This window comes from Cladophialophora carrionii (genome assembly GCF_000365165.1).
Source record: "Cladophialophora carrionii CBS 160.54 unplaced genomic scaffold supercont1.4, whole genome shotgun sequence".
Lineage (NCBI taxonomy): Eukaryota > Fungi > Ascomycota > Eurotiomycetes > Chaetothyriales > Herpotrichiellaceae > Cladophialophora > Cladophialophora carrionii.
In genome coordinates, this window is record NW_008481829.1 from 1546103 (window position 1) to 1563645 (window position 17543).

The 17543-nt window shown below is 54.4% G+C and overlaps 4 protein-coding genes across 4 annotated transcripts; 1 reads left to right on the top strand and 3 right to left on the bottom strand.

Annotated features, from left to right (window-relative positions):
* Window positions 1–23: 23 nt before the first annotated feature.
* On the bottom strand, window positions 24–1397 carry G647_05228 (uncharacterized protein; the record flags this gene model as incomplete). The annotated part of the gene is made up of 3 exons (XM_008729559.1): window positions 24–670; window positions 744–1007; window positions 1067–1397. 3 exons carry the CDS (start codon window positions 1395–1397, stop codon window positions 24–26), a joined length of 1242 nt encoding a protein of 413 aa, XP_008727781.1.
* Window positions 1398–1842: 445 nt separating this feature from the next.
* G647_05229 (uncharacterized protein) lies at window positions 1843–2514 on the bottom strand (the record flags this gene model as incomplete). Its single annotated transcript, XM_008729560.1, has 3 exons — window positions 1843–2091; window positions 2151–2256; window positions 2306–2514. The coding sequence occupies 3 exons, from the start codon at window positions 2512–2514 to the stop codon at window positions 1843–1845; spliced, it is 564 nt and encodes a 187-aa protein (XP_008727782.1).
* Window positions 2515–5095: 2581 nt separating this feature from the next.
* On the top strand, window positions 5096–6307 carry G647_05230 (uncharacterized protein; the record flags this gene model as incomplete). The annotated part of the gene is made up of 3 exons (XM_008729561.1): window positions 5096–5389; window positions 5474–6037; window positions 6086–6307. The coding sequence occupies 3 exons, from the start codon at window positions 5096–5098 to the stop codon at window positions 6305–6307; spliced, it is 1080 nt and encodes a 359-aa protein (XP_008727783.1).
* A 9216-nt stretch (window positions 6308–15523) lies between these two features.
* On the bottom strand, window positions 15524–16364 carry G647_05231 (uncharacterized protein; the record flags this gene model as incomplete). Its single annotated transcript, XM_008729562.1, has 3 exons — window positions 15524–15701; window positions 15771–16072; window positions 16236–16364. The coding sequence occupies 3 exons, from the start codon at window positions 16362–16364 to the stop codon at window positions 15524–15526; spliced, it is 609 nt and encodes a 202-aa protein (XP_008727784.1).
* Window positions 16365–17543: the final 1179 nt, after the last annotated feature.

Here is a 17543-nt window from a genome sequence, read left to right on the forward strand (position 1 = left end):
CTGGAATGATCACCATGTCTGAATTATCCTGCTTGGCCTTCCTCGGCAGCCTTCTCCCCCTGTTGTTGCGTCTGCCCCTTCGATCGATCCCGATCCCACGGTTTCCCATCCCGCCAGAACCCCTCCACGATCAACTTTCGACCGGGCTTCCCGTTGCGTGGTAATTCATTCAGCCAGTCCCAGCGGGTCTTCTCCTTCCAGCCGCGACTCTTCCAGTCGTTGAGCTCTAACTTTGGATTTTCGTTCAGAGTGGGTAGGTGCTTCAGCAAAGCTTCGTCATGCGCAAGGCACACCATCACATGGGGCGATTGTTCGAAATGGAGCAGCTTGTCCACCGACTTTTGTGCCGTGGGTGGCTCGACATACGCAGAAGCGCTGTGGGTGGACACTTTGTAGAAAGGCGTCCGCTGCCGTTCGTGGGGAGGTGCATCGTTTGACAGTTGCGGATGATGATCAGCGAACAAACTGCAGGGGCATGGCCTGGGAAAGTACGAAGGATCGTGATCCAGGACATCGGCCGGGATGGTGTCGGGGAGCGGATACGCGACGTTCGGCCTGATATCGCCCACGAAGTGGCATATGTCTCCCCCCAGCAAGAGGAACGTGCCGTCGTCGGCTGAAGTTGTGCGTGCAAGTCCGCACATGTGCCCGATACAGTGGCCAGGCGTGTCTATAGATCAGTTTTGATGATGAGCTTGGCCGGTAGAAAAAGAAGCGGGGCTCTGAGGAGAGCGTGAACATACCGAGTAGATAGAACGATCCATCTCCAAAGAAGTCGTACGCGTCGTACCCACCAATCTGAAGGTTCGACTCGGCGAAGTCGATCTCTCTCAGCTCTCGACCCTTGAAGTCAGAAACGAGGACGGGGGAGTCTAGCTTCTCCGGAAAGCCAGGCAGCAGCAGCGGAGCGGATTTGAAACCAGGACCAACGACGATCTCGGTCGAGGTTGGGAAGAGAGCCATATTGCCGATGTGATCCCAATGATAATGGGACCAGATCACAGAAGCTGGAATGACAGGTCGTCAGAACAAAAATGCTCGAAGCGCATCGGCGCCCGCGACTCACAAATACTCCCCAAGCCAATTCCGTTCTCCTCCAAGATCTCAGGCACGCTCTTGTCCACCCTCAGACTCGGGATCACGCTGCCGATCCTCTTCTGTAGGATAGCGGCATAGTTCCAATAGTCCTTGCGCACGCCCAAGTCAAACATCACCTTGCGGCCAGACGGCTCATGCTCAAGTAAGAATGCCACAGCACTGAGATTGAGCATCTCGTGGCCTGGTTGCACGGGTTCGACGAAGGATTCGGCTCGCACGGTCATGCAGGCGGTGGTGTCGATCATTCGAACCCGGACGGTCGATGACGAGCGAGGGAAATCAATAGAAGCGGCAGCCATGTCGAACGATAGTATCAGTCAGTCAAATGGCAGCTGAGGATCGTCCAGGTTCAGGCATCCACAAACTGTGACATGGTCGACGCGCCCTTGACCATTGTCGACGAAACAGCCGGGCACTCAAGCGGACCAGGCATTTCCATGATTCTGGAAAGCGACGAATCTCAACACTGCCACCCCGCATTCTGACCTGCGTGAATGCGCAACGGGGTTCTCCTCTATCAGCGACACTCTCAGAATAGGTACGTTGCAGCACGGAGACCTTAACATTCTGCATATGGCAAGGGAAGCGATGGCTGAAGAATGGCTCAGGTTGGGGGATCACGTCTAGTGGTCGTTCAGCTCCGCTTCATGAGTAAGAGTACCGTTGCTATATCGCCAGCTTAATTATACATACAGCCTTGACATCTTGGCCCATACGGATGCCGATCGAAAACGGACCAACGGTCTACGCAGGATAGGCCATATCTTGGGGCTTGACATATCCCGCACCATTGAGCTTCTGGGCCAACTCTTGCTCGCGATGCTCGGCTTCTTTGTCCTGTTGAACGAGGGAGCAACATGCGCAGCAGCATGATGTGAACAGATCCGTCACGCAGTCTCCCTGAAGGTTGTATTTCTTGCGGATATCGGCGCGCTGGAACATCATCGGGATGAAATGTAGACCGAAGCAGGAGAACCCGGTGAACATGAGGCACTATCCGTCCCCCGTCAGTTTGAACCCCACAGGACCATCGGCCTCCCGCGCGGACTCACCGAGGCGTTGATGAAGTTGTAGCCATCCATGTTTCCATGCTTTCGGCTTCGGTGGTGTGTCTTGCCGAAGGTCACGCATGGCACGCAGCAAGTAATCAGGCCTGTGCTGGGGTATCAGCTCATCTGATGAAACGTGACCTATTGAAGACGAGCACCTACACGTGTCAATCGGAGCAAAGCAGCTGAAGAAGGATGTGTGCCATGGTCGAGCATCTGGCGCAGATGGAGCAGTAATGACGGATGAGTCGGCAAGGCCCTCATTGAAGCGCTTCACCCAGTCTTGCACGTCCTTCTGGTCAATCATGCCGTCCTGGGTAGGGGCGTGGGCAGCAGCGGGAGCGGGAGCATGAGCATCGGATGCCATTGTCGGGATCGGTATTGCCTAACAGAAAGAGTGACTAGGGTGAGATGAACTGCAAACAAGACAGAATGAGCGACCGAAGGAAAGGCTGGTTGGGAGTAGAGGAGTCCAGTATCGATTGAATCAGGGAGAGGCGCTGAAGTATATAAACTCCAGGTACTCCGTACTCCGTATTGTGTATAAGAAACCGCCGGCTTCAAGCCACGTTCTGCATTTGGTAGCAGGCTCGGTAGGTCAAAGTGAGCCTTGATCAGTATGCCTGCTTGATCCCAAGTCCTAGACTGGAAGTGTTTAGTCTTCCAGCGAGCCAAGAAACGTGGTTAGAGTTGCATGCCCGACAGGCTGTTTTAATTGACCCTGGAAGCTCTTCCAGTACTCCGTACTCGTATATCGAAATTCAGGTTCAGCCTTGCGCTGCTAAGCGAACAAAGGGCGGAGATACAGGGATCGGAAAAGGGGGTCGACCACGCTTGGGGCCAAAACGGCGCTGATGCTCAAACTCGAGGCTTGACGCGGGCCGGAGACTTTCCTTAGTTGCGCGTGGATTTGGCGTGGTCGACAGACGTCGCAAATTGGAGCAATTGAATACGAGAAAGAAACTTTCCATTTGAGGCGAGGATTGACAGATTGAATGTGTATAGGGCGAAGTCGAAAGCCACCGTGGCGCGGCGTCGTGCCGAACAATTCCGACATTACTTTTCCCTGTTGTTTCTCTGTCGCGACGAGAGAATGGATATTGGTTCTGGTAGGTCATAATAAGTCAATATTGTCCCGACGCCGGATAAACTTGAAGCGTGCACTCGCCGCAGCAGAAGAGGTGATGACTCTCCTGCAGCTTCGGGACGTTGACGATCAAGTCCCTTTCCCCCACTAATTAGGGTCCTGCAGACTTCGCTGGTGCCAAAACTAATCTCAAGTGTCTCGCCTAATTACTTCGTCAGGAAAGACAGGGTCGTCACGAAAGAGCTCCGCGCATTGGACAGCCTATGGTGAGGATATCGAAATTGTGGAAGTGAGGTGCTGGTGAGACGGAAGTGAAAGTGGCCTGAACGTTGCGGTGCACTGCACATGTTAGCGCCAGCATCGGAGGAAGTCACTCAACCTTTGACTCTTTCAATTTCACTTCGCTTCGAAAGGTAGATGAGAATTATCTGAAGTCAACCTTCAACATCTGTATTTACTCACTTAAGCTCCTGTGACGCATACTTCAGCCAGCACCCAATGTCGGACGCACTTTCGCTGGTAGTAGTTAGGCATTCACCTGCGGAGCCTGGCATGTTACCGGCGACACAGTCCGGGGAGTTTGGGACCCGGCAACAAGCGTGAAGCTGGGTCGCGCCTTGAATGGGCCTGAGATTGGCAGTGCTCCGCGGCTCTTCCTTGACACAATACTTCCTGTTTACCGTGACATAGAATGCTTTACCAAATGCCACCAGATAGCGACAGTAAGGCGGGTGGACTTGTGGCCGTCAACACAATATGCTGCAGGTCTGTTCGGACAGCCAACCGTCATGAAAGGACGCCGTGTTGCACTATGAGTTGTCGCTCCAACCCAAGCCTGTTGACCGCTAAGCCGCTACAGTAACTTGGGATGCCCAGGTCTTTCTTCCGTATCATGGCAGGTACAGTATTGGAACGTTGTGTGCTTCGCAATGCATCGCGCACCATCAGATCCCTTATTGCCAGGTCACTATTCTGTCCGCCGACAACTCTGTGACTCGGGCAGGCCCGGCGACCTACACCCCAGAACAGGATTCAATAGCACAGGGAGATGAATTTATCAAATCGACTAGCAAGTCCTCAACGGAAACTCAACGACTCGCTCTTGAGACAGCATTAGAGTGATATTAACTGATCGCAACGAAAGGGGGTGAAATGAAGACAACCGCATTGCTCGAATCTGACCAAGCCGGACCAGGGTACTCGTACCAGGATGATGAATGCAATGGCGCCGACGACGCCCACGCGGAACTATTTGTGACATGAACCGCCGAGACGCGGACCGTGAGGCGCATCAGGGAGAGGAACTTGCTGCTGTCTCGCTAAGGGTCACGACACATGAACGTCGGCGGATTTGCGATTGTCCAAGGCATCACGAAAAGTCTGGACACACTGTGAGCACGATAAGGTCTCTGGATTGTTGGATATTCTGACTGATTCCACCATGGTATTTGTGAATTGCTACTATACCCCACGAGATCGTAGCCAATGTGTCCCCGAAATGACCCCCCCAAATATAACATGTAAGCTCAACTTGGCTGGCGCTAGCGAACACATCAGACAATGAACGCATACACCACAGTCCAGTGATAGGGCGTTCGACATGATCAAAGTGAAGGTGAAGCGCGCAGATGAAGGGAAGGGTAAGTGGCTGCCAAGACCGTCTACGGCGGAGCACATGGACCGGCGAAGGTTCGGATGCGGAGAAACTGCGACCGAGACACATTTCCAGATGTTTGTGGACAGCGAAGTCTCAAGATCCTGTGATGACAGCCTGTCTCTCCAGACACTCCGAGATCTTGGTGCAAAACACGGAATACTCAGGCACATATCGCTTACACGTCGCCGTGAAACCTCGTTCAAAATGCAGCGGCAACCCTTCTCCCCGCCTCAGAAATCCCCAGAACTGTTCCATCCGCGACCTCAACACATCTCGCAAGTACCCATGATGAGATCACCTCCTCCTCCTGCCTCTCAGAACTCATCGCAGCCTCCAATAAACAGCTATGGGAATCCCTATCAGTCCCCTCCCGCAGGAGCAGGTGGAGGCGCAGGCTTTGGACCGAGCTTCAACTTTATTTCCGACCCAACGGCTCAGATGGGATTCCAAGTGGGACAGCATGCAATGAAGGCCGGGCAAGAGTATATGGAGCAGAATGTACGTGTACCAACAACACTTTGAACACAAAGATAAGAGCCCTTCTCTGGCATGGGCAGCGAAGCCTGACATCTTTCGCTACAGTTAAACCGGTACATCTCAGTCTCGGCTCTGAAGCACTACTTCAATGTGTCCAACTCATACGTCGTGCGGAAATTGCTGCTCGTGCTGTTTCCCTGGCGGCATAAGCCATGGACGCGGCAGCAAGCTCGAATGACGACCTCTTCCACCACAGCTGACGGCACCATGACCCAACAGTCTTACTCGTTCAATTATCTCCCACCACGAGATGACCTGAACTCGCCAGACATGTACATCCCGATCATGGCGTTGATTACCTACATTCTCCTGTCAACCGTACTGGCGGGAATCAGGGGGTCGTTTCATCCGGAATTGTTGGGCAGCATCACCAGCACGGCGATCTTCGTCATCATATTCGAGATCATACTTCTGAAGATTGCAATGTACATGCTCAGTATCACCAATGACTCCCAGCTTCTCGACCTCGTGGCATACTCTGGCTACAAATTTGTGGGGGTCATAGTCACTCTTTTTGGCAGTGAGCTCCTCACGGGTGGCAGTGGTACAAACAACTGGGTGGGCTGGACTCTGTTCCTGTACACTTGGTACTCAAACGGGTTTTTCTTGGTACGTCTCCCTCCCCCGCTCCAATCACAGACTGCTGACCTGTTGCAGCTCCGGTCCCTTAAATACGTGTTGTTGCCGGATGCGTCAGGAGACCCGACAGCCATGCGAGGCGGAAGCTCCTACACTGTTGCACGAGCGCAAAAGAACCGCCGCACCTATTTTCTAGCCCTTTACGCTTTCGTCATTCAGATGTTGTTCATGTGGATATTGAGCCGCGAGGAAGCTGCGGTCAAGACGGTTGCCACCCGACTCGCTGGTCCAAAAGCGTAGATATGTGGGCTAGAGATACTCAACGGCTGCCTACCCCTGCTCGCTCCGATCTCTCGGCTTCGGCTGGTCATTGTCGAACTCCACCCGAGACCAGCTTTCGTGCAAGATCTTGCTGTGGAGGGTTGCAAGGCTGAGGACGGGCCGGTGGGACGAGGACATTCGTTGCCTCTTGAAACCGTGGATGTCATTCCCGATCCATCTACCAAGCTCTCATACTGTATCGGAGTGAACTGAAGCCTAAACCGGACCCTTCCATTGAACATTAAAACCGGAAACGCCCGATTCTTCTCAACTTGGAAGCCGACATTCGCCATTCGCACATGCCTGACAAGGGCAGGGCCTTCTGGTGCAGCGCACTGTGAGTCTCAGAAGATCAGGTTCGTCTCACTGTGCGTGTCTAGACCTCCGAACCCTCAGACGATCTTTCCGCTACTGACGACCTGGTAGCTGCATCAACCAGACCGATGACGCTGGGGAGGCAAGTGCATGTCCATCATGGGTTTCATCTCTGCCGACGCCGAAGAGGTGTCGGTTTGGCCCGGCGAAGAATATGAAGGTAGCAGGCTGCCATTCCACTTGGCCCGCACCGTGGACAAAAGGTTGATAGAAGTTCAAAAACTTCCAACTTCTGAGCCGCAGTTTGGAAATGCCGCCACGTGGGACAGTATCAGGATTTATTGGAAAGCAGACCGATTGCCGAAGAGAGTGGACTTCTTCAACCTGTGTCCCGGATGTCATACAGTAGCTTTCCTGAGTGGCTTTGTTGTCGCCGGCTCTGGATTAGCATAGCAAGAGCGCCTGCCTTTGGGCCATCTCAGCTACTTTCGTGGACAGGCGGTACAAGAGATCGTGGTGCTCGAGGTCCGATCACTTTGATATGCGGGTCAGAGATACTCCCGTGGTCGTTGCTAGCGGCTGTTGCCCATTGGGTATGGGTTACCTGCGCTCTACGGCCAATGCCACCCATCAGACCGTATTGCCGAGACTGTATACGACCTTTCCAGAGAGCAACCCATTCTCGACGTCCATGGGCGGCACTACATAAGAGAATTCCACGGTCATGGCTGGGCTCTTCTGGATCTACCAGAGGGGAGTATGTCTATTGCCTCACAATAGACTTCTTTGCCATCCTGCCAATTCTGCAGCCCGCTGGCCCACGGCATATCTGTTTATGTATATTACGCGAGTGCAACATTCCACATCATCAATCAAAGCGACAGTCTCGTATTTATTTCCCCCACCTGGCCAGAGACTAAACATGGACTGGATCGCCTTGTCCGGGCCGGAACGAGACGCATGCTTGCTGGTACACGACAAGTCCCATAGACTGCCGCCGGTTCCAACATTCGACGCGTCCAAAGGCAACGGTCCCGGCACTGTATGTACAGCGGACTACAGGTCAGCCTCCGAGGTGTAATTATCGACTCCATTGTCGAATGCGCTGCTCCTCTAGCAGAGCTCGGCGACAATCCTGATCCAAGAGCGCGGAAACGTCGCAGATCAGGATCGATCAAATCTCAGCAATCGTGACGCTTAAACACATTTGCTAGGGAAACGTTTCGAGAAAAATGACGCGCGAACACTGCTCAGAACGCTATGCTGCAAGGGCATGGCAAGGCACGGTTTCCTTTGGGTCGACACCGGATCCAATGATAATCTCAAACCTGCTATCCGCCGTACACGTGTTGGGATTCTGATAGCTTCACACTCACCGTGGCGTCGTCCGTCGTCCGTCGTCCGTCGACTTTTGAGGGAGAAGGAGAATTAAAGAGTCCGTGCTGCCCACGTATTAGGCGCTTCAACACGTATGGAAACATGGCCCGGATGGTGGGTAACTTCGAACCGGCCAGCCCGGCCATGTCTCTCTGTCCAGAGACACCGGCAGAGCAGGCACGGGACACAAGGTCGTGCTTGTTTTACAGTAGGGGCAGACATACATGACCATTTTTGTCCCCCTCCCCCCGGTCAGCCTACTGTAGCGACGGTCATGTTCGAGCTCCAGCTCCAGTGCTGGTTGCTACAGTACAGAGTACCTGGATAGGCGCCACCTTCGGAAATTTATGCCAGAGATCGATGCCCGGGGCACAATCGCAACCCGAGGACTTTCTTCCCAGCGAGACAGTGAGTACATACATATATAGTATTATAGCCTGGCATACAAGATAGGAGGGCTCTGCAGGCTTAGAAAGAAAGAAATATAAGAGAGTAGCCCTCAGGCGCGGTACAAGGTTCGAGACCTTGAATCTGGACTACCTACATAAACCTGCAATCCACAGTACTGCAGTACAAAATATTCGACGAGAACCAACCCGCTCTAGGAACGTTCAGCCTGGCCCCCGGCTCACAGCTCACAGCTTACAGCTCACAGTTACACAGCACGTCAGCATCCCCATTGGTCGCTCGCACCATTCGAGCCCGTCAGGATATCCAGCAGACTTTGCAAGACTTGCAGAATTGAGAGTATCATCCCTGAGATGATGTGCTCTCTCGTGTGTACGTTCTTCTTCACGGTATCTACTCACGCGGTGTGGTGATAAAACCATCGCTACGGTCGCTGCTTGTAATGGTCTTCATGGGAACAAGACGTATGTGTTGTTCCAAATGAATATATATGTAGGTATATATATCCTACGGCCTTTCCTTGAAATCGACCCCAAAGAAACACATTCCGAGTTTGATGCAAGTCACCAGCGACGGCACTTCCTTTTGGACACGCGGTGGGAGCTTACTACCCTCTACTCTCTTTACAACGCATCCACATGAGCCACAACTGTATGGTTGTGTTGGCTGAGTGAAGCGGCGAGGGGCTCACATAGCCTGTTTCGGTAGATTGATTTCAAGGATAGACCACAGCATGGAAATAAAAGTATGTATGTATGTAGTTATATAAGTATGTAAAGTAGTCGTCTCCCTTTAGTCGTACCGCCTGGCTGCTTCCCTCCTGCCTACCTGATACGAGTACGTGCGTTCAGAGGGGTCATACAACGGAAGAGAGGAGGCGAGTATCGTTGGGCTCTTTTCTACATCCGTTCTGAGGAAGCCAGGACGGCGCTGCTCCGAACTCGTGATGGGCAAGGCGACTTCACATCCGAATAGGGGTATCCATTCCCCAGTTCAATGTTGATGCCACCTGCCCCCTTGAATAACTGAACCCGATCCGGTGACACGACCTGGCTGCACCAGCCGAACTCCTGTGATTGTGGATGTCGGTTGAAAACCAATCTTCGAATCAATCGTTAGCTGGTCCAGTAAAGAAACCCGAGGCATATGCATCTCCTTCTGGCTCAGCTCATTTGCGCGAGCACAAGGCTTCTCCAAGCTCGAGTTAGCATCCAACTAGGGGAATATCCCCGTACGGTCTACAGAAGTTGTCACATGATGTCGGGATGCGATATATTGGAGCATATCGCGGGCAGTTGAAACCCAACTTCCTGCAGTTTGACGGAGACGGATGTGCCATCTTGGCAGGCCAGGTCGTTGAAGCGACGACGGTCATCAGCTTGGGATGCCTTCTCCGGCATCGGTTGCCTCCTGTAGGAAGAAAGGTGTGATTGCCGGCTACCAGCAGCAAGACGCGGAGCAGAACCAAAGGGGAAATCTCGCAGGGCCAATCGCCGGAAACGGAGCCATTGGATAAAGGGATGAAAGCGTACTGGTCCTCAGCAGTCGATGGCTCTTATGGAGGAAACGACCGCAATGCTCAAAGGTGGCCCGGATAGGGATACCGTTGCATGCATGCCGAGTCACGATCGAGCAAAAGGATGGTCCGGTAGTTCCTACCTACCGGCATCTTCACCGACCTCTCCGACGAATCCAGGGCTCTTCCACATGAACGCGCTGACCTTCCATTTCCGGCCATGGAGAGATGCCTCCGTATGGTCGTTGACGATTTCCACCTCGGGCTCGGAAGTCCCTGGTGTCGCACCTCAGTTCGATACGGAATGCAACGGTCGCAGTGCTTGCTGATCAGCCATGAGATGGACACACGGGCACGACGACGGAATGGCTGGTGTACAAGCTCGTGCAAGATATCAAGGTTGAAAATCAGGGGTCGCCCATGAGCAGCAGGCGAGAGGACATTCTGGGTCTGGAACAACGCTTACCCGTCGTCGGTATGGCTTTGTGACTCATGTTTCTCTGGTGTCGATACTGGATCCAAGAGAAGATGGAGTGAACGGGCATATGGTGGAGGCTAGGGTGCATAAATGGGTTCCCACACCTATTTCCGTCGACGCTATACCACGAACATTTTTAGCCGTATACCAGGATCAATTCCGCCATATTGCTGCACGGTGAGGCCTGGGGCATCCATCGAGGACGCTTCGAAGAGGAACAGGCAGACATGAAGATTGTCATTTAGATCCCACCGGCGCCAGAGAGCGGAGGCCACCAGGCAAGGGCCGGTGCTGACTCAAGAAGCGTGGGATAGTCGTCGAGCCCAGGCGTTGGTGCCGTAATGTTTCAGGCCGGAAGGTCACCGTGACGCAGCGTCTAATTCGACCGAATGTCTAGTTGCAAAGGCGGGTCTGATAAGTCAGTCACTGCGAAGATTGCGTGTATCGATGACAAAGAGCAAGAACCCACCCGGTCGAACTTCTGGCTGAATAGAGACGTCGCAGGTCTTCATCGACTTTCCATGGCAAACCCGATCGGGCGACATAGGCGTTGTTGGACTATTGTTTCCTCTCGTCGGTTCGGACCAGCGCCACTGATTGACAGCTATGTTCGCACTCGAGACGATCACGATTCTCGTAAGAGGATCTCGGAAATCTTGCTTAAACCGGCGCCGGGATTCGCGGTGCACACTAATGTGCCTGCATCACAGTAGTTGACTCATTGGAAGCTAGTGAGTTCTGTCAGGCGCATGCGTATTGGTGCTGATTCGATGTGGATAGACGGGTCATCCAGGGTTGGCGCACTGTCTTGCCAATCTCTCCATACGCAGGGCTCCAACGCGGCGGCACCGTAGTCGAAGTGAGAATTTGTGGCGTCCGGTCAAAGAGAACTTTTCTGACCTGATGGACGGATCCCAGCACTGCATCATCGCAACCGGCTTGAGCAGGGCACCAATCAGCACTCCTCACGCATACCGGGAAATATGGCCCTATCAGTCGAGAGGTCCAGACTGAAACCGGTGGTGATGGAAGCCAACGAATCAGTGCGTTCGGGCTTGCTCTTGCTCGGCTTCTCCTCGCTGCAGGCCGGACCTCTGCGCAAACAGATCCCCGAACGTGAAACTGTCGCCCGCGTCCTTGCGCATGTGCTTCCTGGTGCATCGAGACCTTACTGTGCAAAGCCCCAGGCAGGCACACGGCAATGCAGAAGGAATTGTTGTGACAGGTCGCTTGAGCGGTGGCTCAAGACTGGATCGAAGCCTCAGGCTGCTGGGCGAGACTCCTCGGATTGAGCCCAACGACTTTGGAAACGATGTGCCGGCCAGAGATCGTCTCGTTTCGCGACGGACCATCTTGAGGCAGCAGTGGGGTCAGTTAGGTCAGCAGTGCCTCGAAAAGTTTTTGTGCATATGTAAGCAGGGAATTCCTCGGATTCGCCCCGGCGTAATGAGCGCTCGACGATGGATGTGGGCCTGCATTAGCACATGAGCTTTATGCAAGCATGGAAAAGCTCAACAGATTTGCCGTGGCTGAGGTGCTGGCTCCCGACCATGCCACGTCTTTTCCCTCCTGAGCGACAGTTTGTTGCTGACGTTGTTAAGTATCGTCCGTATTGGTAGAATGGACTACCAGTTCGAGGTCGACACTCCTGAATCGCCGAGGGATTCGTCAGGATCGTCCTCAATCAGGCCTGCCACATGTGGAAAGTCCCCGCTGTCAACGTCCGGGATGCAGATGACCGCTGTTCTGCTCGTGGAGGTGGCTGCTCGGTGCAGATTCGGCGGTGACGGGCAGAGCGTGGGCTCAATCGCAGCTTCCATCGCCGATCGTAATCTCCTGATGACGACTGGTTGCGAGCCAGTTTAGGACAAAACAAGAAGGATTCAGGTTGCGTATTCTGGTAAGTATAGACATGCAGGCTCGAATAACCATGCTGAGATGATGTGCAGCGGGAGCTGATTCGACATTTTGACTGTCGTAGTCCGCAGGGCCAACAGAGTGGATACAGATCGCTTCAGGAAGGAGGAATAGCTGATTCCCGGGACGGTGGGCTTCATAGTGGAGTCTCATCCTGCTGGACGCGGCTGGACGCGACTGGGCGAGACAGGGACCCTTCGAGGGTACATTTGCTCCCCACATCCACGGATGGGACGCATATGTCCTTATCGTGGTGCTGTTGCTAATATGGTGATGACTGCATTGGACCGACAATGAGGAAGGTCAGAATGGGCGAGTAAGGTAGTCGGCCGCAATTGCCCCGAAAGGATTGCTTCGAGCACGGAGCTGTGGACGCACAGCCGCAGATGTAGCTAATTTAACCAAGCCGTGGAAGGTCCCAACACGCAGGCTCATTCTTGTCAGTGCCTATGGTGATGGAGTTGCATGAGTATGAGGGCAAGAGCGGAAAGAGATGAGCGCGTATCGCATTCGGGTCTGGATCCCGAAGGACTTTGTCGATCTGTCGTTTCTGGAACAGGACTTATGCCTTGTGCATCCCAAAAATGCGGCAGGTGCGGCAGGTTCGGCCGGGGTTGTGGCTGGGATTGGGATGTGGTTCGCGGTGGGACTGCGTGGATGGTTGGACTGGGTCCTCCGTTCTCGTCTGCGTACAGCACTTGGTGCGACCCGTCAGGCTCACCGTCACGTGTAGAGGTGGTCCACTCCGAGGTATCAGCCTTGTGCCGCTCTCGTGGGACAGGCGGGTGACTTTCTGATGGCAGCAGTCGTGTCTGCAGCCCATGCCGATCCGAAGCTGCGAACAATCCTGGTCATTCTGGAAGACGCCCCGAAAGAGGCCTCAGACGGCTGTGCTGCGGCTGCGCCAAGGGACTTGCTCCCGTCTGGTGATTCAGGCAAAGTGAAACCATTTACCGACTCAGGCACCGCAGCCGTCGGTCTTGGGAATGCGGTCATGGAGGGATGGGTGCCACGGGGTCCGGAAATGGCACACGGCTTCTGACCCACAGGCACGTGTCCCGCCTTGAGGAGCGAAACACTATGGCCTGCTGTAGATGTCCGAGTCCTGTTGGTAGACAACGAAGCGCGGGAGAAGACAAAGTGAGAAGCTTGTGAGCGGCGGCGTCGCCTGCGATGGAGCCGCGCTTGCCGTTTCGGGCAAAAGGTCGGGATGCCGCCCGCCAATCACCGCCGGCGCCTTGTCCCCAAGAAGTATATCATTATTCAGCGTCGTTGCGGCGGCCACTTCTAACCAACCCCTCGTCTACCTAGTTTTGCCAGATTGTGCTGTCGTGTCATGGTCTCTCTTTGACTCCCCTGCGCCGATGCTGGGCATTGTGATCTTGCCACAATTTCCACCATCCGTCCGCCAGCAATATCTGGACACAGAAGACTCCGCCTGTGCCGATCGTCGTCGTCCTCGGCACCAGTGTCTATGGATTGATTTGCCATGTACGGAGTACGCCTGATCCGATCTGAACGATTGGGCCTGACCAGTAGAATTTGGTTATATAATCGCTCGCTGTGAGGTGAGGTGATGCGAGAAGACGCAGGACCCACGACCATCCCCCGACGACTACTCTGTACGTCACCTCTATGGGGGAGTCGGTGGTCCCTGTTGCGAGACCATTGACTACGTCTCTCGTCATCCAAGAACGTCCCGAGCAGTGAGATTTTGGGGACCAGCGGTGCATGTTACGGTCTTTCCTGGAGCCTGTAACGATTGCCTTCGAAGCAGGTACCGTCAGCGCTACATGCACGGAGCGAGGCGTTTTGGGCTGGGAGGCCCTAGATATGCATGGGCCCGGCAATCGTGATTCGAGGGGCTGCAAAGCCTGACAGATCACTGTCGATCCTGATGTAGATGTAGTTGGCCGTTCGTAACTCGACGCCCTCGGCTGGTCAAATGCAGCGTCCAACTGATTGTGCGCTGATCGCGGAGTCGCAGTCGCGTAAGGCCATGAGCGCCACCAGGAATTCCCGATGGGCGTTGCTGGTCTTCGCCTCATCGTGGCCCATTTCGCGATTGTGCTACTCTCACATCGCCTAGGATGACACGTCGAACCTCCGCGATCGTCCAAACTCGCCTTTTCCGACGGAGAAGACCTAGCTAGGCCCGTATCGCGCGGAGGGCGTTTGTCAGATGTGTGCAGAAGGGTTCCGACTATCGCTGTGGCCCATGGTTCGCGGTCGACATGGGCACAAATCACACGAACCCTGGGACGAAAGAGGCAGCAGATATTCTCCCCGAATGCTGAACATGATGTCACCCGCCTGTCTCCTCGTCGACCTGTCGACGATGGTCGCCTCGCTTGTCCGTGCTTGCAGGAGCCGTTAGATGCTCGAGGTGGTGGGGGCCCTTGGCACCAAGGCTCCAGATACTCGCACCCTCAACCACTCACCATTTGTCACACCCTGCAGTGCTTCTGCATGCCAGATTAGGAAGCCGACAATGTCCTCCCTGGTCGTGACCACCCGTGACAATGCGCCAGAGCCGGCTTTTCGTATACCCTCTATTTGTGAGAGGGTCGACCAAGTTACATACTCTGACTTGCTTGTGCTAGATCATGCCATTGCCCGCGGAGCCGCACCGTTCCCTGGCCCCCAGCATCTCTTCAGATGTCGTCCCCTTACAATCTGAAACCGTTCGCAGCTAGACAACTACACTAGTGGTCCTAATGATAGAAACAGACATCAACGCGTCCACGTCTGCAGGGGGATCCAGCGAGATGTACTCGTAGTAGCATTAAAATTTCTTATCCAGAGAATTGTACATTCTCGCACCCATGATGATACGCCGTCCGTGTCCCAAAGGTCTCCGCCCGCTGGTCCATTCTACTGAACATGCGCCCGGCATGGATATTCAAAAGAACGGCGAAAACCCGATGCCCATGCACCTCCACCAGAAAGGTACCGTCTATCCTGCGCGGCCCGTCGGTGGTGTTCAACAGCTGAGAACCAGTCTCCGCTCCACCAGCTCGGCGCCGAACTTCTCATCCAGATGATCCCATCCATCAATGTCAACTCTGCATCCCAAGTGAAAATGAGCGTCTTTTGGCGTAGATGCCGACCCGGTGGCGAGAACGAGAGCCGGGAACTCTCGATTTTGCCCCTCGGTCCTTGCCGGGGGCCCATCCGCACCATCTCAATTTCCCGTCGTACTTGGGGCCTGGTCCCAATGTTTGAGCATTTGCCGGAGTGCTCGGGTCCATTCGGCCACGCAAGCAGCGACAAGTCGTTCGAACTCCTCCTTCGTCGGCCTGCGTCCTCCCCAGGTGCTAGCCTTGGAAGCAAGAGAGCGCGCGTGTTTGGCGATGAGATTTCTGCACCAAGGTCAGCGTCCGATCGACTCTCTGGGAGGGACCAATCGTCTTAGACTGGACGGTGCTTACTCCTTCTCCATCTTCACGAGGACCAGCCAGCAGTAGTTCCAGCTCCGAGTGCTACTTGGGTCGCGCACCACCAAAGCTTTGGCTTCGTCGAGACACTCAGAGCTGAACGGGTAGGTCTTGGTGAGGCCACGGAGCTCATTCAGCAGGTTGTTTGAGTTGACGTAATGCGCCCACGCCGTCGTCATCGGCTCTGTCACCTCGGCCGAATTCAGATAGGCGAAGATCTTCTCGATCCGGCGTAACTCGGTGATGGTATTGACCCGGTGAGTCCGAAGGGACTGGATCAGTTGGTCCTTGTTGTTCTGCACCCTCGTTAGCGGCCAGATGCGAGACTGTCTTGAGTGCGCCAAGGAAACCCAGATATGCAAAGAGATATACTGGAAATGAATTAGGAGAGAGATAGGGGCAAAAGGAAGGGAGTAAGGAAAGAGAAGCAAGAAGACGCGCAAACATAGGAAATATTACAAAAATAAAGCCTGGACTAACTTGGCTCATTGTTCGAGGATCAGCCGGTGTGCCAGGGGAGACAAGCTGATACGTTTGCGGCCTTGTTGTCGTGACCGTTGTCGGCCCTTGTCCTGCGTACCGCGACATGGGGTCTTCGGAAGGACAGGAAGGCGAGTGAAATGGACTTGCTCGTGAGATTGTTTGCTGCGAGAGAGGATCGGTCGTTGCTTCCCGGCTCGATGATGGCTGGGATGGAGACAGAGAACCGCGTCCAGCAGGGTGAGATGGCAAGGAGACACGACTCGATGGTTCTCCTCGCTGACCGGGCTGCGGTCGTCTTGGGGTATTTGTACTCCGGTTGCCTCCTGAGCCCTGACCGGAGGACTCGTCCATAGACAACAAGCTGCCGTAATGATATTCTGACCCCGAGGGAGGAGTTTGGGCGACCTTGAGTAATCGCTGATGATATAACCCAAGGCGATCGACACGACCCGCCAACCGGTGAAAGGGAACGCAAACTTAGTAAGATCGCAGCAACAAGATTGATGAGTTGAGACTGTGGAAAGAAGCAGGGCAGTGTAGCATTGGGATTGCTATGGGCGGAACAAACCAAGGCAGAGAGACGGGCTGACACATACGTGCCTGCAGAAGTATTATGAACTTCTTGCAGAGGCGTGATGTGCCGAGCAATAGACCAGCAATTCCGGTAATCTTCTCCAAGCTCGAACAGAGCTGTAAATGGACGACTCCAGGAATGATTACCATGGGGTCACTTGGTGCGGCTGTTGGCCTGCCGTCGCTGCCACACCAAGGCGCGGTAAATGGTCATCATCCGGAGCATCAGTTGCTACATGTCCAGTCTGTCTAACGGGATGAGCGTGGTATTGACACCGGGTACCTCAGCCTCAGGCTTTCAGCGGAGAGACCTTTGGCGTCATCTAGTGAGGTTCTGAGTATGACGACCACGTGCCGGGGGGCCGCGATCTGAAGCCGGCCGGTCAAGGAGCCAGGTCGGCATTGGCGAGGAGGTGGGATGGCGTAACGGGTCATGACGGGGGCCAGATCAGCAAGCTAGCGAGGGCAGGTGAAGGTGAGTGAGGACGCGGAGACTGCGATGGCTTGGAGCCAGCAGCTAGTGGCAGAAGGGAGAGGAATGTCCGGACGTCACTAAGCGCGGGACGGCGGAAGGAGACGCGCTACGAGGTGGAAGTAGTTTGTGGTGCTGCGAACGAAGGTAACCTTCCATTCATACGACGCCATTGGGGGCCGACGAGCAACAAGCGATGGACGACTCGGAGCGAATGGCCGAGGGCAACAAGGGCGACC